General features: G+C 44.2%; 1 protein-coding gene across 1 annotated transcript in view; it reads right to left on the bottom strand.

The window, feature by feature from the left end:
• Positions 1-23,581, bottom strand: part of PKD1L3 (polycystin 1 like 3, transient receptor potential channel interacting) — a 52,008-nt gene that overhangs the window by 24,102 nt on the left and 4,325 nt on the right. The window contains 14 exon segments of the mRNA XM_032853712.1: positions 1,284-1,430; positions 3,583-3,761; positions 4,027-4,128; positions 5,260-5,490; positions 7,494-7,687; positions 10,032-10,263; positions 10,597-10,725; positions 11,971-12,103; positions 12,197-12,324; positions 13,192-13,368; positions 15,694-15,825; positions 18,170-18,448; positions 19,337-19,422; positions 20,245-20,352. Of these exon segments, the coding sequence (XP_032709603.1) occupies positions 1,284-1,430; positions 3,583-3,761; positions 4,027-4,128; positions 5,260-5,490; positions 7,494-7,687; positions 10,032-10,263; positions 10,597-10,725; positions 11,971-12,103; positions 12,197-12,324; positions 13,192-13,368; positions 15,694-15,825; positions 18,170-18,448; positions 19,337-19,422; positions 20,245-20,352 (2,257 nt within the window).

Consider the following 23,581-nt stretch of genomic DNA (forward strand, 5'->3'; position numbering starts at 1 on the left):
TTTCTATTTCATTGATTTCTGCTCTGATCTTTATGATTTCTCTTCTCCTGCTGGGTTTAGGGTTTCTTTCTTGTTCTTTCTCCAGCTCCTTTAGGTGTAGGGTTAGGTTGTGTACCTGAGACCTTTCTTGTTTCTTGAGAAAGGCTTAAAATGGTCAGTTTTTAACAAAAGATCACAAGACACCAAAAGAAACAACAAAGTATATCTCACTCATGCATGTGTGTGTGCACATACACAGCCATAAATACACTGTCCCTGAGGAAGTCGAGACACAGGATATACTAGGAAGAGACTTTATTTTTTTTTATTTTTTTTTTATTTAAAGATTTTTATTTATTGATTTGACAGAGAGAGATCACAAGCAGACAGAGAGGCAGGCAGAGAGAGAGAGAGAGGGAAGCAGGCTCCCTGCTGAGCAGAGAGCCCGATGCAGGACTCGATCCCAGGACCCTGAGATCATGACCTGAGCCGAAGGCAGCGGCTTAACCCACTGAGCCACCCAGGCGCCCCTAGGAAGAGACTTTAAATAAGCTACTTTTTAAAAAAGATTTTATTTATTTATTTGTCAGAGAGAGAGAGAGCAAGAGCGCGTGCACAAACAGGGGAGGAAGCAGGCAGAGGGAGAAGCAGGCTCCCTAACGAGCAAAGAGCCCAATGCGGGACTCGATCCCAGGACCCCGGGATCACGACCTGAGTTGAAGTACATGCTCAACCCACTGAGCCACCCAGGCACCCCCGAATAAGCTATTTTTTTTTAAAAAAGGATTTTATTTACTTATTTGACAGAAAGAGAGAGAGAGAGCACACACAAGCAGGGGGAGCAACAGGCAGAGGGAGAGGCAGGCTCTCTGTGAGCAGGGAGCCCGATGGGGGGCTCAATCCCAGGATTCTGGGATCATGACCCAAGATGAAGGCAGACCCCTAAGGACTGAGCCACCCAGCCACCCCCAAATCAGCTATATTAAATGTGTTCAAAGAACCAAAGACAACCATGTCTAAAGAACTAAAGGAAAGTGAATGAGAATGGCGTTTTGCCAAATAGAAAACATCAGTAAATATACAGAAATTATTTTTTAAAAGAACCACACAGAAAGCCCACAGTTGAAAAATACATGCATTGAAATGCAAAGTTCACTGGAAAGGCTCCACGGCAGATCTGAGCAGGCAGAGGAAACAATCAGCAAACCTGAAGACAGGTCAATTGGCATTATCCCATCTGAGCAGCAGAAAGAATGAAGAAAAACGAGCACAGTCACCTGCAGACCACCATTTCCCACCAATACCTAAAGGAAAAGAGCTCTTTCTTTGAGACTGGCACAAAGACCTGGTCACGCTCACACTCTCCGAGTTCCACCGCCAGCCAACAGTTGCACAGGAAGTACCATTTCCTTTCACCTGCCAGGTCACTGACAGTGACCTGGTTTACATACCTACGGTAAAATGAAGGTAGGTATGTTACGGGGGGGGGGGGGTGGTGGGCGCGAACCAGCTGCTGCAACAAGAGGTAATCTTGCCCTGTTGGGAAATGGATTCTTTTCATTGTGAGGCAAGAACTAAAGAAAGAGAGAAGAGCTGATCCAAGTGTTCCCTTCCTGACCTCTAAGGGAATTCATGCATCAAAACCAGAATGCAGCCTTCTGTCACTCGGGAACACTCCAGTGTGTGTATGTCTCCCTTAACTTTCCTTGTTCATACACGCCAGTCGCCTGTTCGTACAGCCCACCTGCCTCTGTCTTCTGTCACCAGGGCCTGAAGGGGCGTCCCTGGCAGGTGGGGACTGGTCTTCAACATTCATATTAATGACTTCTCATCATACTGGGTTCTGTACACTCTACAGTTCAACACATTTTGAGAAATGTAAATACTGTGTAAGCACCACCACCATCAAATTATCACTCCCAAAAGTTCCCTGTGCCCCTTTCCAGTCAGCCCCACTGAGGGCCACCCCTAGCCCCAGGTGACCACTGATCTGCTTTCTGTCCCTCAGACTAGTTTGCTTTTTTTAGAATTTCATATATGTGGATGCCTATGGCATGTTTCCTTTTGTGTCTGGCTTCTTTTGCTTTGTAAAATGTTTCTGGCATTCACCCACGTCACTGTATCAGTAGATTGTTCTTTGTGTTGGTGGGCTGTACTCCTTTTAGTGAACGTGCTAACATTTGTTTCTTCATTCACCTGATGGGCACGCGTGCTGTTCCTAGTTTTGGATGACTATTAACAAAGCTGCTATGAATGTATGTGTGTAAGTCCCGGAACGGACGTGCATTTTCATTGATCTTGGGTGATCACCTAGGAGTGCAATTTCTGGGTCATGTGGTACATACATGTCTGTTGGCCTTCACAAGCCCTGCCAAACCGTCCGTTCATGTGGCTGCACCGCTGTGTGCTCCTGCCTGAGGCGCATAAGTTCCAGTGGCTCCCAACGTCACCCCAACTCGATTTTGTCAGACTTTATTCTAGTCATTCTAGACAGATGTTCAGTGCTCTCACTGTGCTTTTAACTTGCATTTTTGATGACTAGCGACATTATGCATCTCTTCAGGGGCCCATTATGCATTATTCCCCTTTATAAATCAAACCGCAATCAGTGTCCAAGCTCTTTGTAGATGCCTGAACAGAGGAGAAGCAGCAAGCAAATGCTTAGACTCGACTGGCCTCGCGTAGCGCAGAGAGACTCCTGCTGCTAATGCTTTCGGGCAGGGAGCGTACTCTTTGCAGTGGGCAACACTCAGCAACTGACTGATCAGAGTCCCTGTGCCTTAGACCTTTGGCTCCATTCCCTTCTGTTTTCCTAACTCCGGTCAATAGTCTCGTTCTGAGTGCGGCGGCAGGAAGAACAGAAGCACGTGGACTTCACGCATGTCACGTTCATGGCCTCATCACTGACCCTTTTCCTCACAAGTTCCCTGGGCCTGTCCCACATCAGGATTCTGCCCTCCTTTTCTCTCTTCTGAAGCTCTTAATTTTGACCAGAAGTGTATTTAGTGAAGAGTCGTTTATTAAGTTTACTCTTCAAAGATATTTTTTGGGGCACCCAGCTGGCTCAGTTGGTTAAGCGTCTGCCTTTGGCTCAGATCACGATCCCAGGGTCCTGGGATCAAGCCTCGTGTTGGGCTCCCAGCTCAGTGGGATGTCTCCTTCTCCCTCTACCTCTGCCCATCCCCCTGCTTATACTCTCTCTCTCTCTCTCTCTCACTTGCTCACTCTTTATCTCTAATAAATAAATAAAATCTTTTAAAAAATAAAGATATTTTTCATGTGTAGGGATTCTTCTCATTTACAACACTTTGGGCAGTAAATTGACATGATTCAGTCTTCACAATCATGACACCATTAAATGAAAATAAAAGAAAAAAATCACCTGTCACTTTACCATCCACACAGAATCATATTGTTAATTTTCCCTGTTTCTTTTCAGAGTTTCACCTTTGTAGATGCTTTGAAATTTAAATCTACTAGTCATTTGTTATGATTTCGCCCAAAGTGTTATTGTTCTGAGTGGCGGTGGCATGCTGGTCTCGCCCCCAAACTGGGGGAATCAACAGAGAAGGAAGGACAAGGCCGCCCGACACAGGTACTTACCAAGAAAGGCTGGCCCCCGAGTTGTCATGCCAGAGCCGCAGGCCGTGCAACTCCCCGAGGGAGGACTGGGTGGTGAGGAGGAAGACGTCCAGTCCCCCTCGCTCAAAGACTGCCTTCTGGGGGTCACAAAGGTGATGGGGCTCACTCCGTCCCTCTGATCCATAAAGGGTGATAACCACCTAAAACACAACAAGGAAAGATAAAATGCAGGATGTTCTAACATGACCCCTTGAGTTTATCCAGGGGAAAGGAGGAGACAGAGAAAACTACGAAGGTGAAGTCGCTGGGGGGCTGGACAAGCTCAGCGGGCTCTACACACATACAGTTTAGAACCAGGACCTGTGCTCCTAATGTGCTCCTGGAGGGTGGGGTGTCATCAGGTCAGAGCGCATCTTGTGCGCTAGAAGACGCAAGCCAAGGCCGAAGACCACTCATTTCACTAACCTTAGCTGCTGTGGCAGCCCTTCTTCGATAGCCAGTGGAGACCTGAAGCAGGTAGTGAAACTGAGAGCTGGGGCCATTGTCGGCTAGGACAGTGACCTTCACCTGCAGGGAAAGCAGAACCAAGAAGGATCTTGGCCTGAGAAGCAGGAGGATGAGCGGTCCAGCTTCGACAACCCGACGGAGAGCAAGGGGGACTTGCAAGTGGGAGGTAAACAAGCAGACCCAAGGGACAGAACAGCGGTGAGGGCTGGAAGACCCAGCTTTATGCCTAGAAAATGAAATAGTCACAGAATCCCCGATCAGGTCTTGGGCTTCGAAATCTTTCTACCTCCCTCCCATGCAGCCAGGATTATCACACAACCCGGAGGACACCTAGTTAAGTGTGAATCTCTGATAAACATGAATCACTGGGGAGCACACTTACACTAAAAATGCATTCACTATATGAAATTCAAATTTAACTGGGTGTCCTATGTTTTTATTTACAAAAACTGGCAACTCTTCACCCATAGCAACAAAGAAATGGATGGCATGTATTCTAGAATTTCCAAGGGTAAGAAAACATACGAATAAAAAACACATGCAATGGATGCTAAGAAGAGGCTGTCATCAGGGTGCCTGGGTGGCTCAGTTGGTTGAGCACCTGACACCTGACTTCAGCTCAGGCTGTGATCTCAGGATTGTGAGATGGAGGTCCGCAAAGGGCTCTGTACTCAGCGCACAGTCTGCTTAAGTTTCTTTCTCCCTCTCCCTCTGTCCTTCCCCCGTGCACTTGCTCTTTCTAAAATAAATAAATAAATCCTTAAAAAAAAAAAAAAGAGGATGCCATCAAGGGACTTTTTGTTGTTGTTCAAAAAAGAGATTCCTTACAGGTTTCTTATCTATCACAGTTACATGAAATTATCATTTCACTTCCACATTAATTTATATCAAATGTATAAAGTGAGACAAACTTGCATTAGATTTTGGTTAAGTTCTCTAGATGTTCTGTGTGATTCCTAACCTAAACAAAACACAGGAGGGTTCAACCACCACTAAAGGAAAAGAAAAAAAAAAAAAAAAGGAGATAGAGCATTAAGTTGCTAAGCAGACAGGAGACATGAGGGAAAAGTCCCCCCTGAATTTCTATGCCACAAAGTACCACGCTACCAGCCTCTTCAGGTCAAGGGTTTTTTCCATCTTGTTCAACACACTCAAGACACTGTGGCAAAGCTTCTAGAATCAATGTCTCACCTTCTGCATGTCTGCTTGATCCTTTCTCCAAGCCCACACACACGTGAGTATATAGAATCCTAAAAGGCTGGCCAGCAAAGACACCCCAGCAGGGTTGTTGGTCACACGAAGGAACAGCTTGATCGTGTCCTTAATGTTCACGGTCCGGGGCACAATGAAGAAGTCGCTGCCGGAGTAGGCCAGGCGGTTACAGAGACACTGCGTCCTCAAAACCGTGCTCTGTGGCCCAACCTGTAATTAGAATCAAGACGCTGATTCTAACTGAACAGAATGCTAAGGAAGGGACAATCATAAAACACAAACATAGGCAGTTCTGAGAGGGAAAACTGTCCGGGTTGCGTATTCACTGCTGGTGGTCGCAGAGGCCGGGGGAAGCAGCGGAGAGCGATCTGGCAGCCTCGGCCTCCAGCCACTCCAGGAGTGAACACAGACCCCAGGGGAAGTCTGCACATGCGCACAAGGAGACGTGAGAAAGAATGTTTCCGTCGCTGCTGTTCATAACCAAAGAATCGGAAATGACCTGTCTATGTCCAGTAACAGCAGAACATATAAACAAAGAAGTAGAGGGCTACTACTCTCTACTGATGGGATATTCTCTAGCAGTTAAAATGAATGAGTCAGAGCCAGATAATAGCATTGTGCATAAATGCTGAGTGAAAAATACAAGTTAAAGGGGACACCTGAGTGGCTCAGTCGGTTAAGCATCTGCCTTTGGCTCAGGTCATGATCCCAGGGTCCTGGAATTGAGCCCCGCATCGGTCTCTCTGCTCAGCAGGGAGTCTGCTTCTCCCTCTCCCACTCCTCTTGCTTGTGCTCTCTCTCCCTGTCAAATAAATAAAATCTTAAAAAAAAAAAAAGTTAAAGAAGGATGGTACAAATGGTACCATTTACACAGAGACCCAAAGCATGCCCAACAACACTCGTGTGTCAGTATGACTGACTGTTTTCCATGCCACAAGGTCAAGCTCTGGGTGCCGGGTCTATCTCTTGCCCTGGGAGGACTCCGGCAGCTCTGTTCCTTGCATGGAGGTCCAAACGCTGTACAGGTCCTCAAGGAGGCAGGAAACCCCCTGGTGCTTTTTGTGAGTAGTGGGGTCACTGCTGGGTGAGTCTTGCTATTCAAAGTGCCGTCTCCGCAACTCGGAGCACTGACATCACCTGGGAGCCTGTTAGAAAGGCAGAAGCTCAGGTCCCACCCTCTTTTACTACAACAGAATCTGCCATTGAACAGGCTCCCAGGTAGAGGATTTGCTAGAAAGGCTTTGCTCCAGATCTTCCAGAAATCTCTGCTAAGGCCATGAATGGTGTCAGTGCCTTCCAGAGCATCCTCTTTCCCTCTATTCCCATGTGAATGACCCCTCTCAGCTCTTTTACGAACAGCCTCATGATTTCCAGAACCTTGCACCACAGTCTTTGTGCAACTGAACCAGGACTTAAATCAGACGGGATCGCACAAATTCATCAGCGTGAAAATGCAGAGTGCCATTTTTTTTAAAAGATTTTTTTTAAAGATTTTATTTATTTATTTGACAGACAGAGATCACAAGTAGACAGAGAGGCAGTCAGAGAGAGAGGGGGAAGCAGGTTCCCGCTAAGCAGAGAGCCCTATGCGGGGCTCGATCCCAGGATCATGACCTGAGCCGAAGGCAAATGCTTAACTGACTGAGCCACCCAGATGCCTCTGCTAGCTTATTTTTATAAAAGTTCTTTTTAATTTTTATTTTTTGAAGATTTTATTTGCCAGAGAAAAAGAATAAAAGCAGGGGAAGCAGGAGAGAGAGAGAAAGAAGCCCCCCGCTGAACAGGGAGCCGGATATGGGGCTCGATCCCAGAACCCTAGGATCATGACCTGAGCTGAAGGCAGACACTTAACAACTGAGCCACCCTGGCACCCCTAAAAGTTCTCTTTTATTAAGCAAGAAGTTTTCCTTTTACCCACCACATATTTAATATTTGTAGGACTCCTGCATATTACTTACTATATCTAAAACTGTCAGACTCACCCTGGACTGAGTTTAGGAAAGAAATTACACATATGGGGCACAAGCCAGCTCCAAAGAGGCACACTGTCCTGGCCCGCTACACAGATTCCTTCTCCGTTTTCCCAGGCTGACTTATTTCCCGTCTGCTGATTTTTCTTTCTAGGCTCCCTCCCCCACAAACAAGGTAGGAGATGCTCTGCATTTCATGCCAGCGCAGGCGGTAGAGAAAGAGCAAGTGGCGTGGCTTCTTACGTGGCATCCACGGCTCTTCCACATGCTGTTGTGGCTGTCCCAGAAATAACACTGTGTGACGGCCGTCACCACCGAGAATCGGGAGGGTGTCTGGTGGGTGCTCTCCTTGTTTTCATTCCATGTGGCCATCACATGGTAGGTGCCGGTCCCGTGCCGCAGGCTCTCTAGGCTCAGCACCCACGTATATTCCTCAGCTGAGAACCAAGAACAATGCTTAGTTGCCTTTTATTTTTTTTTAAAGGATTTTATTTATTTATTGGGCAGACAGAGATCACAAGCAGGCAGAGAGGCAGGCAGAGAGAGAGGAGGAAGCAGGCTCCCTGCTGACCAGAGAGCCCGATACGGGGCTCGATCCCAGGACCCTGGGATCATGACCTGAGCCGAAGGCCAAGGCTTTAACCCACTGAGCCACCCAGGCGCCCCGCTTAGTTGCCTTTTAAATGGGACAAAAGTACCATGAGAACCTTCCTTATGAAGGATGTATTATTATCATTATTTTACAAATAGGGAAATGATTAAGCCTGGAATTAACAAATGATTTTGTTTTCTTAACATTTGAGAGAGAGCGTGTGCACAAGTGCACTATGAGCGGGAGGAGCAGAGGGAGAGGGAGAGAGATTCTCAGGAAGAATCCATGCTGAGCACAGCTGGATCCCATGACCCTGACCTCATGATCGAGCCGAAACCAAGGGTCGGATGCTTACCTGACTGTGCCACCCAGGCGCCCCACAAATGATTTTCAAGATAATGACTGGTGATACAACCTGGGGCTTTGCATCACTCCTGTTCCAATAAGAAACTGGTATTTTTTTTGACGAATGAAGATTTAGGTCTAACGGGTCAGGATTTTATGAATTTTAGAAAAATGAAATCGTCATCCATCACAATGAGTAGCTATAAGACCTAGCGAGCAAAAGAAGCCCCCAAATGAAGCAATGATGGAAAGAGCCAGACTGATTGCAGGAAAGAGCCCTGATTCCAGGTCCGGCTCTGTCACCAGGTGGCTGGGAAGGGCTACGGCGAGTCCCACAATCTCCCTAGCTTTCTCACTTTTCAGACAAGGACTCTGGACCAGAGGTTGTCTAAGATCCCCTTCAGCTCCAAATATGATACTGTCAAGATGGGCACGGAAGATGGGAGCACGTGCTCCGAATGGGGAGAGAGCCCGCTGGTAGCACAGACAGAGCCTTGCAGCGGTGAGCCCTGTGTCAGTGAGGCCGACACGAGAGCCAGAGGCAGCTCACTCAGCCTGGGCAGACCATAACAGAAGGAGACTACGACATGCTTTATCCATTCCGATGACTCCCCCCATCCCATTGTTTTTTAAATGCGAAGGCTTAGCTCTTAAGACTTCCCTGTAGCTTTAGAATAATTTTTTTCTTTAAATTAACATATAGTGTATCGCAAGTTTCAGGGGTAGAGTTCAGTGATGCATCAGTTTTAAATAACACCCAGTGCTCATCACATTACGTGCCCTCCTTTGTGCCCATCTCCCCGTTACCCCATCCCGACTCCCCAGTACTACATTTAAAGTTGATATCTGGTGACTATGTTTCTCGGTCGAGTATATCCAGGCCCTATTTATGTATTGCAGAAATTCTTAACTATTCTAAGCCACAAAGTAGTCTGTCTGGTATTACACCAAGACCTACTGAGACATCTCTGTCCTTACCCAAACCCAAGATTAGAAATAAAGGTTGAAATATAGACATAACCCACTGTGCTGGAATTTTATTCTCAACATTATGGAAATTTTCAACCATGCAGAAAGTGGACTATTACACAGTGAACACCCAAATAATCCCCGAACAGATTCTATAATTAACATTTTACTGAACTTGGGGCACCTGGCTGGCTCAGTCAGAAGACCATGTGACTCTTGATCTTGGGGTCAAGAGTTTGAGCCCCACATGGGGTGTGAAGATTGCTTAAATAAGTTAAACTTTAAAAAAAAAATTTACTAAATTTGCTTTATCACCTATAGATCTCGATCCATTCCACAATCCATCTTTTTAAAAAATGCATTTCAGGGTCATGTATATTTACACACATGATGCAATTCCATAGAACTAATAAACACACATACACGAGTGCGTGTAACACTGGTGAATCCCAGTGAGGTCAATGCATTGTACCAGTGTCATTTCCTGGTGAGGATATTGTGCTGTAGTTAAGTAGGACATCACCAGTAGGAAAAACTGGGTGAGATACAGATCTGTTTAATTTTTCACAATTGCATGAGAACCCACAGTTACCTCAAAATAAAAAGGAAAAAAAAAAAGGAAGAAGAAAATGCATTTCAAAGATTTCAAAGTAAGTTTCTGGGGCGCCTGGGTGGCTCAGTGGGTTAAGCCTCTGCCTTCGGCTAAGGTCATGATCCCAGGGTCCTGGGACTTAGCCCCGCATGGGGCTCTCTGCTCAGCAGGGAGCCTGCTTCCCTTTCTCTCTCTCTCTCTGCCTACTTGTGATCTCTGTCTGTCAAATAAATAAATAAAATCTTAAAAAAAAAAAAAGTAAGTTTCTGATTGGGGCTTTTACCTTTTTGCCACACCTGAGTCTTTGGAAGGGTGACGTTCAGGTCAAAGTGGGTGTGGTTCGGCTGATACTGGAACCCCAGGTAGAGTGTCATTAAAAGGCGACTTTCAGGTTCTATGCATACAATCAGGGATTTCTCCAGGGAAGTGATGTTCACTACAATAATAAAATGATCTGAGCTCACGTTGACGCTGGTGTGATGGCTTTCCATGCTAACATTTCTCCACAGCATGATCTAGAAGGAGACAGTAAATCAATCTTCAAGTTCATGATGGTCCATCCACTGACGCCTTTCAGTCTCCTTTCTAGCGAAAATGGAATGTGACTTCCTAAGTCTTCCTCCGTGAGTATTAATAGGTAACAAAGAGCCAGGCATGAAGGGACAAGAACAATCTCAGACCAAAACACCTTCTCCTAATGGAAAAGTAACCTCCTTGTAGAAGCTCCCCAGTGGAGATGGGAATAATCAAACAATGGGACTGCCGTGAATCTCAAATGACTTCCTTCCATCCTGTTCTCCAAGAATTCCTATTCCCTTCTATTTCATTCCCTAATAATCATGTCATACCTCGATATCTTCCATTAAGTCATCGACTTGGAACAATTTATGATTAGAGCTTAGCAACACACTTCCGATGCTTCCAACAATGTTCTTGTCATCAAAATCCCTGAAGGGATTGAAAGCTAGTCCTGTTACCTAGAGACAAGAGAACTCGGTTTCATCCATTGCTGAAATCTTCAGAAAATCTTTAGAAATAACACCCCTATAGGTAATAAGGTGTCAGGTATCCATAATTAAAGTAAATGTTGGGATTTTTTCCCCTTGCTAATATCTTAAGTGAAATATTTCTCATTAGAACACCATATGGGAAGAATTAATTGAAGATGAGTCATTTACTTGGGACCCTCAGAATTATTATTACTTTTTTACACCTTTATACCTGGAGGATTCATGATTACTAGGAAGTAAGTATTCTGCTCTCCCGGATAAGGCACCAATCTTACTTCTGTTTGTCAGGTAAGCGCTGAAAGAAATACAATGTACTGATGCGGCTAAGCTGATATACTGAGTCCATACTTACCCAGGTATTCCCAGCTTTGTATATGTACCAATTCAAACTTTTTTTTTTTTTTAAAGATCTTATTTATTTATTTGACAGAAAGAGATCACAAGCAGGCAGAGAGTCAGGCAGAGAGAAAGGAGGAAGCAGACTCCCTGCCAAGCACAGATCCCAATGTGGGACTCAATCCCAGGACCCTGAGACCACGACCTGAGCCGAAGGCAGAGGCTTAACCCACTGAGCCACCCAGGCGCCCTGTATATGCATCAATTCAAACCCTAACCCAGAAACTGTCAAATCCCAAAGTCTGTTTAATGCTCCCAACTTCTACCGTGGATCATTTTTAAGAGGCCTCCATTCCCGTGTGCCCAGGTGGCTCAGTTAGTTAAGCATCTGCCTTCGGCTCACATCCTGATCCCAAAGTCCCGGGACTGAGTCCTGCATCGGGCCCACTGTTCGGCAGGGAGTCTGCGTCTCCCTCCGCCCCTTCCCCCAGCTTGTGTGTTCTCTCTCAAAAGTAAAAAATAGGGGCGCCTGGGTGGCTCAGTGGGTTAAAACCTCTGCCTTCAGCTCAGGTCATGATCTCAAGGTCCTGGGATCGAGCCCTGCATCAGGCTCTCTGCTCAGCTGGGAGCCTGCTTCCTCCTCTCTCTCTGCCTGCTTCTCTGCCTACTTGTGATCTCTGTCAAATAAATAAATAAAATCTAAAAAAAAAAAAAAAAAGAGGCCTCCATTCCTACCACTGTGAAACAGAGATCCAGGGCACCCAGCCTTCTTTTGTTTGGTCTGGTGAGCTTACATTTCCCGGTGCACACCCTTCATGGGGCATTCAATGCCTGCAGCATCAATCCCATTTCTAATCAGATCAGAATCAATTTCACACTCATTTGGACATTAACTCCCCGGTGTCTGTTCAAGAGCTCTTGCAAAGCTGAGGTTGATGGAAAGACTAACCTCACAGGTGCTGGGGACCAGAGACTGTAGGAGCTCAGAGGCCAGGTTGACATGTTTTGGCTAAGGAAGAAGAAATTAAAGTGAAATAAATTTCTGTGTGTTTTCTAGGGGAAAAAACCTAAAAGGAACCTCTCCCCCTTCCTCCTCTGTCACCTGCTCAGCATCAGAGTAGTAACAGAAGAGGTCATAGTCACTAAAGACTCAGAAACCCAGTTCTGCTGTAGAAATACTTCTTGGATCTTTCCAAGGGCCAGCAAGGCCATTTCCAGCATATTTTCTACCTGCATTTAGAAGAAATCACTATGTGACCTGAGTAACCTCAGTGGATAATGGTTTTGGAGGGGCTGGACAGGGAACAAAGATCTTGATGGTGACTTAAGGAAAGGTGACATTCTTGGAAAAGACCCATAGAAAGTACTTCCAGTCGGGCTAAAGACTCAACATCCTTTGTATCAACTAAGAGGGCCACCCAAAGACATATTTCTTTGTCCTGTGATATAAGCTGCCCTGGACCTTTTTTAAAGAGAGGGAGTGAGAGAGAGGAGCAGAGGGAGAAAGAATCTTAGGCAGACTCTGCACCGGGCACAGAGCCCGACGCTGGGCTCAATCTCACGACCCTGAGATCATGACCTGAGCCAAAATCAAAAGTTGGACACTTAACTGACTGTTCCACACAGGGGCCTCATGATTAAAAAGTTTCTTTTCTTTTTTTTTTTTTTTAAGATTTTTAAAATTTGACAGAGATCACAAGTAGGCAGAGAGGCAGGCAGAGAGAGAGGAGGAAGCAGGCTCCCCGCAGAGCAGAGAGCCTGATGTGCAGCTCGATCCCAGGACCCTGAGATCATGACCTGAACTGAAGGCAGAGGCTTAAACTCACTGAGCCACCCAGGCGCCCCGACGATTAAAAAGTTTCTAAAATGAGGGGCGCCTGGGTGGCTCAGTGGGTTAAAGCCTCTGCCTTCGGCTCAGGTCATGATCCCAGGGTTCTGGGATCGAGCCCCGCATCGGGCTCTCTGCTCTGCAGAGAGCCTGCTTCCTCCTCTCTCTCTCTCTGCCTGCCTCTCTGCCTACTTGTGATCTCTGTCTGTCAAATTAAAAAAAAAAAAAGTTTCTAAAATGAGATCAACATGAGCATCTCCCGCACCTACCTGCTCAATGTCATGCTTGGATCTTTGCAGACTGGCTTCACCAGCTTCCACGACATCGTCAAGGGAGTGAATGAGGCAGACAGTCATGGGGTTTTCGAAGCCCAGACTGCTGTTGCTCTCATATGCGCTCCCAGGTAACTGCCCATTCGGGTCACCAAGTGGACTGAGGACACTGACCTGGGAGTTTAAGGAAGCAAACACACACGCCTGAGCTGTTTCTGTCTGTTTTGAATTTATTTGTGCTCTTCTCATCAGGAGTTCGATGTTCTTTATGCATTTCAAACACATTTTTATAAAAAAGCACTATTACAACCTGGCAGGAGAAGAAAATACATTACGTGTTACCTATAGGGAGGATTCGTACTTCATGTTATTCTAAGGAACTGACAGAACCCTCCCGGAGTGGTAAGTAGATCAAACAGCTAATTCATAAAACTAAGCTTAAAAAAGGGAAAGGGCAGTACTGGCTGGAACACTGAGGAGACTATCCCTTGAAACTCGGGCCTCAAAAGCCTTCGAGATTGACTTATTATAGAAAGCAGGAAAAATTCTAAATGAACCAGAAAACCCCAATTCTCCTTTTGGTAGGTTGTTCTCACGCAAAACAAGTAAGAAGATAAGCAGATTGACAGACTATCCACTGTAGCTATGACTATTTTGGTTTTGAAATGTTTTTGTTTTCAAAGTAACATTTATTAAGAACTTCTGCATTAAAAAAAAAAAAAAAAGATCCAAAAGACAAAATGAAAAATAAGACCTGGGCACAAAATATTTGCAACACAAATAACAAAAGGTCAACACCAATAGTAAATAAAGCTCTCTTACCAACACGTAAGAAAAAATGACAAACAACCCATTGGAGGGAAAATGGACAAAGGACACGAAGAAACAACTGAGAGGTGATTGACACAATGTCAATCAATACATATGATGATGTTCAATGTCCTCAGTAATCAATAAAATGTTCCCTCCTCCTTTTCTTTCTTTTCTTGCCTTTGAAATTGGGAGAGCATGGACAATGGTTGGTAGGGATGTAAAACAGTGCCTATTTATTTATTTATTTGAGAGAGAGGGCACGTGGGGTAGGGGGCGCGGAGGGAGAGAGAGAATCCCAAGCAGGCTCCATGCTCAGCAGGGCTCGATCCCATGACCCCAAGATCATGACCTGAGCCAAAATCAAGAGTTAGACGCCCAACGAACTAAGCCACTCAGGTGCCCCAGAACAGTGCCTGTTGAGACAATTCTGTCATCTATTGAAAATGCAAGAGACCCTGCTTCTATCTCTGGCACTCTATTCCCCAGAAACATCTGCATAAGTAATCGGTGATGTAAGGACAAGGATGTTCATGGGTAGTATGCTGTTTCTGAGGGTGGACAAATGAAACATGTCCAAATGCACATGAAGAATGACTCGTTCATTTATGTGTATGACACAAAGATATCCATGACACAGCATTAAGTTAAAAAAAAAAAAAAAATCAAGAGGCCGAAACATTTGTATACTTTAAGCTCATTGTTGTTAAAATGACAAACTTGTCCATGCATAGAAAACAGTCTGGCAGGATATGCATGACAAATTAGTAATAATCTGGTAACAGTGACTACATTTAGAGAATGGGATTAGCAAGAGGGACAAAGATGGTGAGGGCTTTGGCTTTATAACTCTATATGCTTTTCAGATTTTTTAATAATGAGCATGCGTTATTACCATAATTAAGAAGCCCAAATAGGGGTACCTGGGTGGCTCAGTCGGTTAAGTGCCTGACTCGATTTTGGCGCAGGTCACGGTCGCAGATTCCTAAGAATGAGCTCCCATGTCAGGGCTCTGCACTGGGCATGGAGGCTGCTTAAGGTTCTCTCTCTCTCCCTCTGACCCCCCAGCCCCTGGCCCACACACATATTCTCTGTTTCTCTCAAAAAAAGAAGAAAAAAAGAAAGGAAGAAAAAAAGAAAAAGCCCAAATAAACACAGATTACATTTATAGGTTTATTGCAGAATATCTGAAAATAAAAGGCATGGAAAAGAAAAAATGAAAATGCTCACAGATCCTAGTCCCTTAATTTACTTATGTGTAGGGAGCAGAGCCAGGCACGAATAATTCCTGAGAATAACTGTGGCAGGCACAGATGCAAATATCACAGCGCACTGAAGGCCGATTGTCTGTTTCAGAGCTGAACTGCTCTATCTTGGCCAAGGAGTAGATCTGTTTCTGTCCCCCGTGATGTCTAACAAATGTATCAGAAAGGCAGTAACCTGATAAATGAACAAAAGAAACACAGCATACCTGAGAAGGTCACTACTGACTTATTTATTCACCATCTTCAGAGTTAAAGGTATAAATACTCTGGCCAAATATATCGAGTCTCTAAGAAATAGTTCATAAGGCGAAATTCTGCACAGGGCACCATCTCCAGATTTTGTATTTTCTGTTTTATATACTTTGTCTCTGCTTTGCTTCCCCCTTTCTCCTAACTTGTTTCCTCCCCATCACCCTATGCTTACCTGAGCTGACTTAGAAATTCCTGGGATAAAGGCTGTCAGTTTCTGGAGCATTTCACAAGCTGTCTGTAGTTTGCTGTGAGTTTGCAAACCATAAATCACTTTGCTCATGTTCCCTGCTTTCTTGTTTATGACCTGTTGGGGATGAAGGATTTTGCCAGAATTATTTATAGAAAATGACCGCACGTTAGTAGTTTGAGACATTGTTTTAACAAGAGTTAACATGACAAACTCCATGAATCACAAGCTCCCTGTAACAGTTACTCCTTTCAGAAGCTTTTCTGCAAATGGATAGAATTTTTACCTCTCTTATAGAGGAATAGATACCAAGGTCATACAATAACCACTCTTTAAGAGTCTACTGCTTTTGAACCAGAAGTCCCACCCTGAGATGATCTCTGTTTATACCCGCTACTTGCTGCCATTTCTAGAGAACAGCCCACTGCAGCTTGGTTCAGCCAATGTTCAGTAAATCTTTATTAAATGCCTACTCTGTGCAGCTGGGCTCAGGAGTTAGAGTCCTTAAAGTCAGCCATGATACAGCCCTTGTAAGCCATACAGTTGAATAGGGTTATTTGTAATGCACAGGGTTTGCAGGAAGTTAGATCAATTACAGAGTGATCTTAGAATTGAGGACCACCCAGTTGCGGTTCCATACTTGGGGACCAAGGTGTAAATAAGCAGGAACAAAAGTATGAGTGAGACCCAGGGGCCATGAAACTGCATGCTTTCCAGGGGAGGTCAGGTCGTATTTAATGCCTTCTACCTACCGCCAGGAAGGACACTGAGGACGGTTTGGGCGATGTTGCAGAGCTGGGCTGAAGCATGGTAGATCTCACCATTCACTTCGCCTTTCTTTAATGGCTCTTAATAAAGCTCTATAGTTGTCTCCATAGAGGTTTTGCCCATCTTTGGATAGATTTACTCCTAGGTACTTTCTATTTAATTTTAATTAATTAATTAATTAATTAACTTATTTAATTTTATTTTATAAGAGAGCAACCCTATGTAAGGAGCAGAGGAGGGGCAGGGGAGAGGGGGGAATTCCAAAGTGGCTTCCCCTGCCACCTGAGTGTGAAGCCCAACTATACGGGGCTCCATCTCAGGACACTAAGATCATGACCGAGCCAAAATCAAGAATCAGAGGCTTCAAAACAAAACAAAACAAAACAAGAATCAGAGGCTTAAGTGACTGAGCCACCCAGGAGCCCCTGCTATTCTAGCTTTTTTTTTTTTTTTTAAATCTAATTTTCTAACCGATTGCTGCTGCTATGTAAAAGTACAATTAGCTTTATTGATATTGATCTGGTATTCAGCAACACTGATAAATTATCTTAATTTTCTCATAATTTATTTGTAGGCCTTTTTGGGTGTTCTACACTTCAGACTTCTCTCTGTTTAAGGAAAACAAAGCACTCTGTGTGTAAGCTACTGGGTTGAGTTTTTCTGCCAGGAGACATAGTACTAACTGAAACAATAATGAACATCTAGTTCCAATTCCCGCTGGAAGCAGATCCAGCATAAACAGGATTATCTTTGAGCAAGAAAATGTTAGATGGCATGTAAGTAAGGCTTGTGTTAAAAAAAAAAAAAAAAAGATAGGGGGGCGCCTGGGTGGCTCAGTGGGTTAAAGCCTCTGCCTTCGGCTCAGGTCGTGATCCCAGAGTTCTGGGATCGAGCCCTGCATCGGGCTCTCTGCTCAGCAGGGAGCCTGCTTCCTCCTCTCTCTCTGCCTGCCTCTCTGCCTACTTGTGATCTCTGTCAAATAAATAAATAAAAAATCTTTTTAAAAATGATAGGGAGGGACGCCTGGGTGGCTCAGTTGGTTGGACGACTGCCTTCGGCTCAGGTCATGATCCCGGGGTCCCGGGATCGAGTCCTACATCGGGCTTCCAGCTCCATGGGGAGTCTGCTTCTCCCTCTGACCTTCTCCTCGCTCATGCTCTCTCTCACTGTCTCGCTCTCAAATAAATAAATAAAATCTTTAAAAAAAAATGATAGGGAAAGAGAGGCAGGATGATTTTCTTCAGTCAACATGATCAAAGTAGCTTTGCTTTTTTTGAAGTTTATGGGGGAAAAGGGAACAAAGGAGAAAGGAGAGTGGGGATGGTGAGTAGGAAGAACAGTCCAGAAGTGTTTGCCAGTGCCAGAAAATTGGGGCAGGTAGACAAAACTTCCTCCCCATCTGAAGTACTAAATTAAAGAGCATTAAATAAAAATAAGACATTAAAATCCCGAGGGGGATATGGAATCCACTGTGGACTATTGCCACAGACTCGCTCACTGCTTGCTTCTCACTGGGGCAAACGCTGGTCCGTCAGGTCCTCTGAGGTACGGTTCTGCTCAGAGGTAGAGAGCGAACTGGGCCCCTTCCTCACACAGCTATTCTGGAAGCATCACCAAAATCGAAGGAAAGAAAAGAAGTACTTTCGCAGTGTCACAAAGGTCCCCAGGGTGACCTCTTGTTTTCTGTACTTACCTGATGAGATGCGTCCCGAAGTGACATCTGTAGGTTAGTGGTGAAGACCTCTGCCTGGGAGTCCTCTCTGCGGCTTGAGGTCACCTTGACCACAGCTTGCCCGGACTGTGTTTCAAGCTCCGGTCTGGTGGGCTCCAGCGTGCCAGGGAGAGGCTGGCTGGTAGGCGCTGAGGTCACTGCCATGACCCGCCGTGTGACTGTGGGGAGTGTTGAAGGAAATGGGCTGATGGAAAGACACAGGATCTTGGACTGAAAGGTACATAAAAGAAAAGGCTGAATCTGATTTTACCAAGTGAAAATTAAGGCAGAGTTTACAAAATTATTCTGGCATTCCCACGTCCCATGAGGTAATACTGGGTATTTTTCTCAAAAAGGTCCAGTGCTCAATCAGTTTTGAAAAAGTGGCATACAATATTACCCTCTTTAAGATTCACAATTTAGGGGTGCCTGAGTGGCTCCCTGCGTTAAGCCTCTGCCTTCAGGTCAGGTCATGATCCCAGGGTCCTGGGATCGAGCCCTGCATTGGGCTCCCTGCTCAGCAGGGAGCCTGCTTCTCCCTCTCCCACTCCCCCTGCTTGTGTTCCCTCTCTATGTCTCTCTCTCTCTCTGTGTCAAATAAATAAATAAATAAATAAATCTTTAAAAAAAAAAAAAAAGATTCACAATTTACATTAGTGTATTTACTGTCAACCATTCAGTAAGTTCTAATTAAACATCTACTGCATGCCAAAGAATGTTTTGGGGAACTAGGGATATAGCAATGACCAAAATAAACTAAGTTCTTGCCCTCATGGAGCCTCCATTTTCATGGTGGAGGCAAATTATATTATGTATTAAATAAGTGCCATGCAGAAAAATAGTAAGAGTAAACAGATGAAAGGAAACAGTGTGCTTCAGATAGGGTACTCAGAGGTATGAGACAGCATTTTTGCTGAGAGTTGAAATAAAGGGAGAAAGCTCAGCCAATATACTGGAGACAGGCATGTGAGAAGTGCAAAGGCCCTGAGGTCACAGCCTGATGGGTTTGTCTAAAGAAGAGCAGGAGCTAGATGAGCAGAACTAGGATGTAGGGGAGATCAGAAAGATCCTGGGTTTGGGGGTGGGAATGAGGGATGGGACCGGGGAGAGCATTCATATGTCAGGCAATGGAGAAGAGTAGGACTTTACCTTGAATGAGATGGGAAGACAATTGGGGACTTTGAGGAACAGCAGCGTGAGCTGACTTGTGTTGTAAAAGATCGCTCCTCTGATTGCTGTTGTGAGAACTGACAGAAAAGGGTCATGGACAGAAGCAGGGAGAGATGAGCAGGAGGCAGATGCCAAGTTCGGCTGGGAGATGATGGTGGTTTAGACTATGGTGTGATAGTTGTGAAACTGGTGGGAAGTGGTTAGGTCTGGCCAGGTGAAAGACAGAGAAGTCCTACAGTCAAAAAATCTTTGTTTTCTTTCCTTCTGGAAATGTTTTAAGCAATATTGGTTACTATTCTGTAGAACATCTCTTAGAAAATTCTCACTTAAGGGATTTTTGACTTCATCCTTGTTCTCTTTCATACAACTAGAAACAGTTCTTTTTTTCAGTGGGTCAAGTAAATGTAAATCTATCTTTAGACAACCACTGAAAGGTTTCTATGTAGGACGCAAAGGCAAAAAGGCTGAGAAATTTCTTGAATGTGAAATTTTATAGATTATACAGTTCCTACTTTTATTTTCCTTCCATGCAGATATTTTTTTCCTTTTTAATTATTGTTTTGTTATTTCTTTATTTTTAAAAATAATTTATTTATTGGGGCACCTGAGTGGCTGAGTGGGGTAAGCCTCTGCCTTCAGCTCAGGTCATGATCCCAGGGTCCTGGGATCGAGCCCCACATTAGGCTCTCTGCTCAGCGGGGAGCCTGCTTCCCCTCTCTTAATGGCCAAAGGCCCATTAAGAAAATAAGTATCTGTGAGAGCAAAGACTCCAATAATGAGATCAGACAAAACAGAACATAACAAATATTGATGGCGTACATGAAAGGATGACACACTTGAGCATTAACTGATCCTTCCAGAGAGGAACTGATCTCACTACACATTACCTGCGGTCCTTTTGCTTCTCATTATTGGGACTTCTCCTCTTGTCTTCTCGGGTCTCCCGTGTAAATGAGAATTCATTCCAAGTCTTTCATCTTGGTCTGGAAAGGCATCTATTTGGAGGCCAGTGGAAAAGATAATTTCTAGTATGTAGCTCTAGCTCTAAGTCTGTAAAATAGCTGTCACCAGCACGTACATGGTAATCAAGACAACACCATGAAAGATTACTATCTTTTTTTTTTTTTTTTTAAGAACAATGGAATTGTCAAGGAGCTCTTCTGCTCTTAACGTCACAACACCTTCTACTCCCCAATATCACAAAATGAGGCCCACTGACTCGGTCAACACTAAGAGGACAGAATTAATTTCATTTTAAGAAATTACGTTCTAAGTGTAATATTCTCCTCGTAGTGTGTAATTCCTATCGGTAGGGAGAAAAGAGCTCAGTAGGTGAACAATAACGTTCTTGAATGTGCTTCCTTGTGTTGACTTGCTGTTTCTCACACATGCTGCCCAACATGGCTTGACAAAATCACACCACCTCACTGACTAGTTCTCACTTCTATTCAGATCATACTGTGTCCCCTGGGTCTCTTCGTGCTTCTGCTCCTGAGAGGACTCCTTCCCATGTCCTTCTCTATTGTACCTTCATGAAACACTTCATGAGGGACTTCCTGATCTTTACCCTCAAGGCAGGTCATAACCTTACTTTTTGCTAAGAAAATGGAAAAGAAAATGGAAGGAATTAAGGTCCCTTCCAGAGTCCTGCCACCAAATCTGCCCCCAACCAGCAAGTATCCACACCCACAGATGCCACCTTCTGTCCTGCTCCAACAAGCTCCCTGCGCTTCTACCCAAACCGAACCCCTCTAGCTGCACACTAGCTCAGATCAAGGACACTGTCCTGGCTACTATTTTCTTCTGTCTTAAGACAAACCACCAATTCACATTGCCTCATGAACTGCTGCCCTAGTTCCTTCCTGCTCTTGAGCAAAATTAACCTTAAAAATTGTCTAAACTTGCTACATCCAATTCCTCTCCTATTCTTCTTCCTCATTTTTAAGAAACAAAAACAACTTTTTTTCTATTTATGTAAAACATTTATAGAGTTCCAATGTCAAAATTATGAAACCAGTTACATTCAGAAAGATCTAAATTCTATTTCTGTCCTTTCTGCCCTATTCCCTCCCTCCCCAACAAGTAATCATTTTCATTAGTTTTTGTTTTTCTATTATGCTTACGCATGCGTGTGTTAGGCATATATTTACCTATGTTCATATCACCCTCTTAGATTCAAGTAGCATCCCATACATTGTTCTGCAGATTGCTTTTCTCCACCAAAAAAAACACAGAAATGACCGCACTGCAGTACACAGAGACATTCCTTATTTCTTTTTACAACCAGTGTCCTGTGGACTGTTTCTACCTTTTTGCTGTTGTAAAGAGACCCACAATGAATAGTCTCATTCATGTGTCTTTTTATATTTTTGTCAGTGTAACTTTGGGATAGATTCCCAGCAGCAGGAATGCTCGGTCAAAGGGTAGACGTACATGCAATTTTGCTAGAGACTGCCAAACATCCCTCTCCTTAGAAACTGTATCTTGGGGCGCCTGGGTGGTTCAGTGGGTTAAAGCCTCTGCCTTCGGCTCAGGTCATGATCTTAGGGTCCTGGGATCGAGACTGCTTCCTCTTCTCTCTGCCTACTTGTGATCTCTATCAAAAAAAAAAAAAAAAAGAAAAAAAGAAAAAAAAAAAGAAAACTGTATCTTATTGCATTCCCATTAGCAATTTAGGGCAGTATCTGTTTCCCTACAGTCTTGCCAATGGAATATGTTGTTAAGTTTGTGGATTCATGCCCATGTGTTAGGAGGGAAATGGTATCTCAGTTTTAATTTACATTTCTCTATTTTTGGGCAACAATACTTCATAATATGAAACATTAAGCTTCTCTCTTGAATGTTAAGGAACAAATTTACAAACACTTCTCCCACCAACATGTTATTTTGGAAGAGGCCTGCCTCCCTGCCTGCCTTCCTCCCTTGAGACAGAGAGAGCATGTGCAGGAGCAGAGAGGGGAGGGGCACAGGAGAGCATCCTAGGCTGGCTCCATCTCACGACCCTGAGCCGAAATCAAGAGTTGAATGCTTAACCGACTGCGCCATCCAAGTGCCCTGAAGAGGCACTTCTTAAGTTCACAATAAAATAGCGATTTCTTTCTTTTCTTTTTCTTCCTGGGGCGCCTGGATGGTTCAGTGGGTTAAAGCCTCTGCCTTCGGCTGGGGTCATGATCAAGGTCCTGGGATCGAGCCCCGCATCGGGCTCTCTGCTTGGCGGGGAGCCTGCTTCTCTCTCTACTCTCTCTCTGCCTGCCTCTCCGCCTACTTGTGATCTCTGTCAAATAAATAAATTTTTAAAAAATCTTAAAAAAAAAAAGGCAGTCTTTCTTTTTCTTTCTTTCCTCCTTCCTTCTTCTTTCTTTTCTTCTTTTTTTATTTATTTAAGTAATCTCTACACCCAACATGGGGCTTGAACTCACAAGCTGGAGACCAAGAGTCACATGCTTTTCTGACTGAGCCAGCCGGTGCCCCAACAATGGCTAGTTCTGAATACTAAGCAATTACATCGTGCCAATACTTTAGTTTTAAAGATAATTAGCAATACTGGATCTCCAAGATATCCAATGACCTTTGACAGGAATGTGATGCTATTTAGAAGCAGTAATGAACTTTACACAAAAAAGAGAAATTTCATAATATTATCAGTAATACTGCTAGGCGCTGTTCTAATACTGTACTTGTATTATCTTACTAATCCTCATAATAGTCCTCTGAAGGACTGCCTAGGGGCCACAACAGGAAAGTTCCAGAATGAAGACATGAACTCAGACATCTGACTTCAGAGCCTGAGCTCTCAACCACAGAAACATTATATCTCATCATGGGATTGCAAGTTCAGAATTTGCTGAGTTGGCTTAGATAATGGAATAGAATTCTCTTTCAAAACATTTTTTGTTGTTTTTTTCCCCAAGATTTTACTTTTATATTTTAAAATTTTACTTATTTATTTTTAAGGATTTTATGTGTAATTAATATCTCCACCCAACATGGGGCTCAAACTCACAATCCCGAGATGTTGTGAGTTTGTATGCTTCACTGACTCAGCGAGATGCCTCTAGAATTCTTTTTGCCCAAGATTATCTGCTGTACGAACACTCCATATTCCAGAGCAGTAATCTCTTGCAAGTACATGAGTGATAATATCAGAAAAATGCATTTTCACTCCAAAACCAAGAGTAGGTGCAAATGTCTAAAAACTCAACTCTTGAAGAGTGAAAAATGAAT

The sequence above is a fragment of the Lontra canadensis genome, unplaced genomic scaffold (assembly GCF_010015895.1).
Source record: "Lontra canadensis isolate GAN:19392208 unplaced genomic scaffold, GSC_riverotter_1.0 scaffold8, whole genome shotgun sequence".
Lineage (NCBI taxonomy): Eukaryota > Metazoa > Chordata > Mammalia > Carnivora > Mustelidae > Lontra > Lontra canadensis.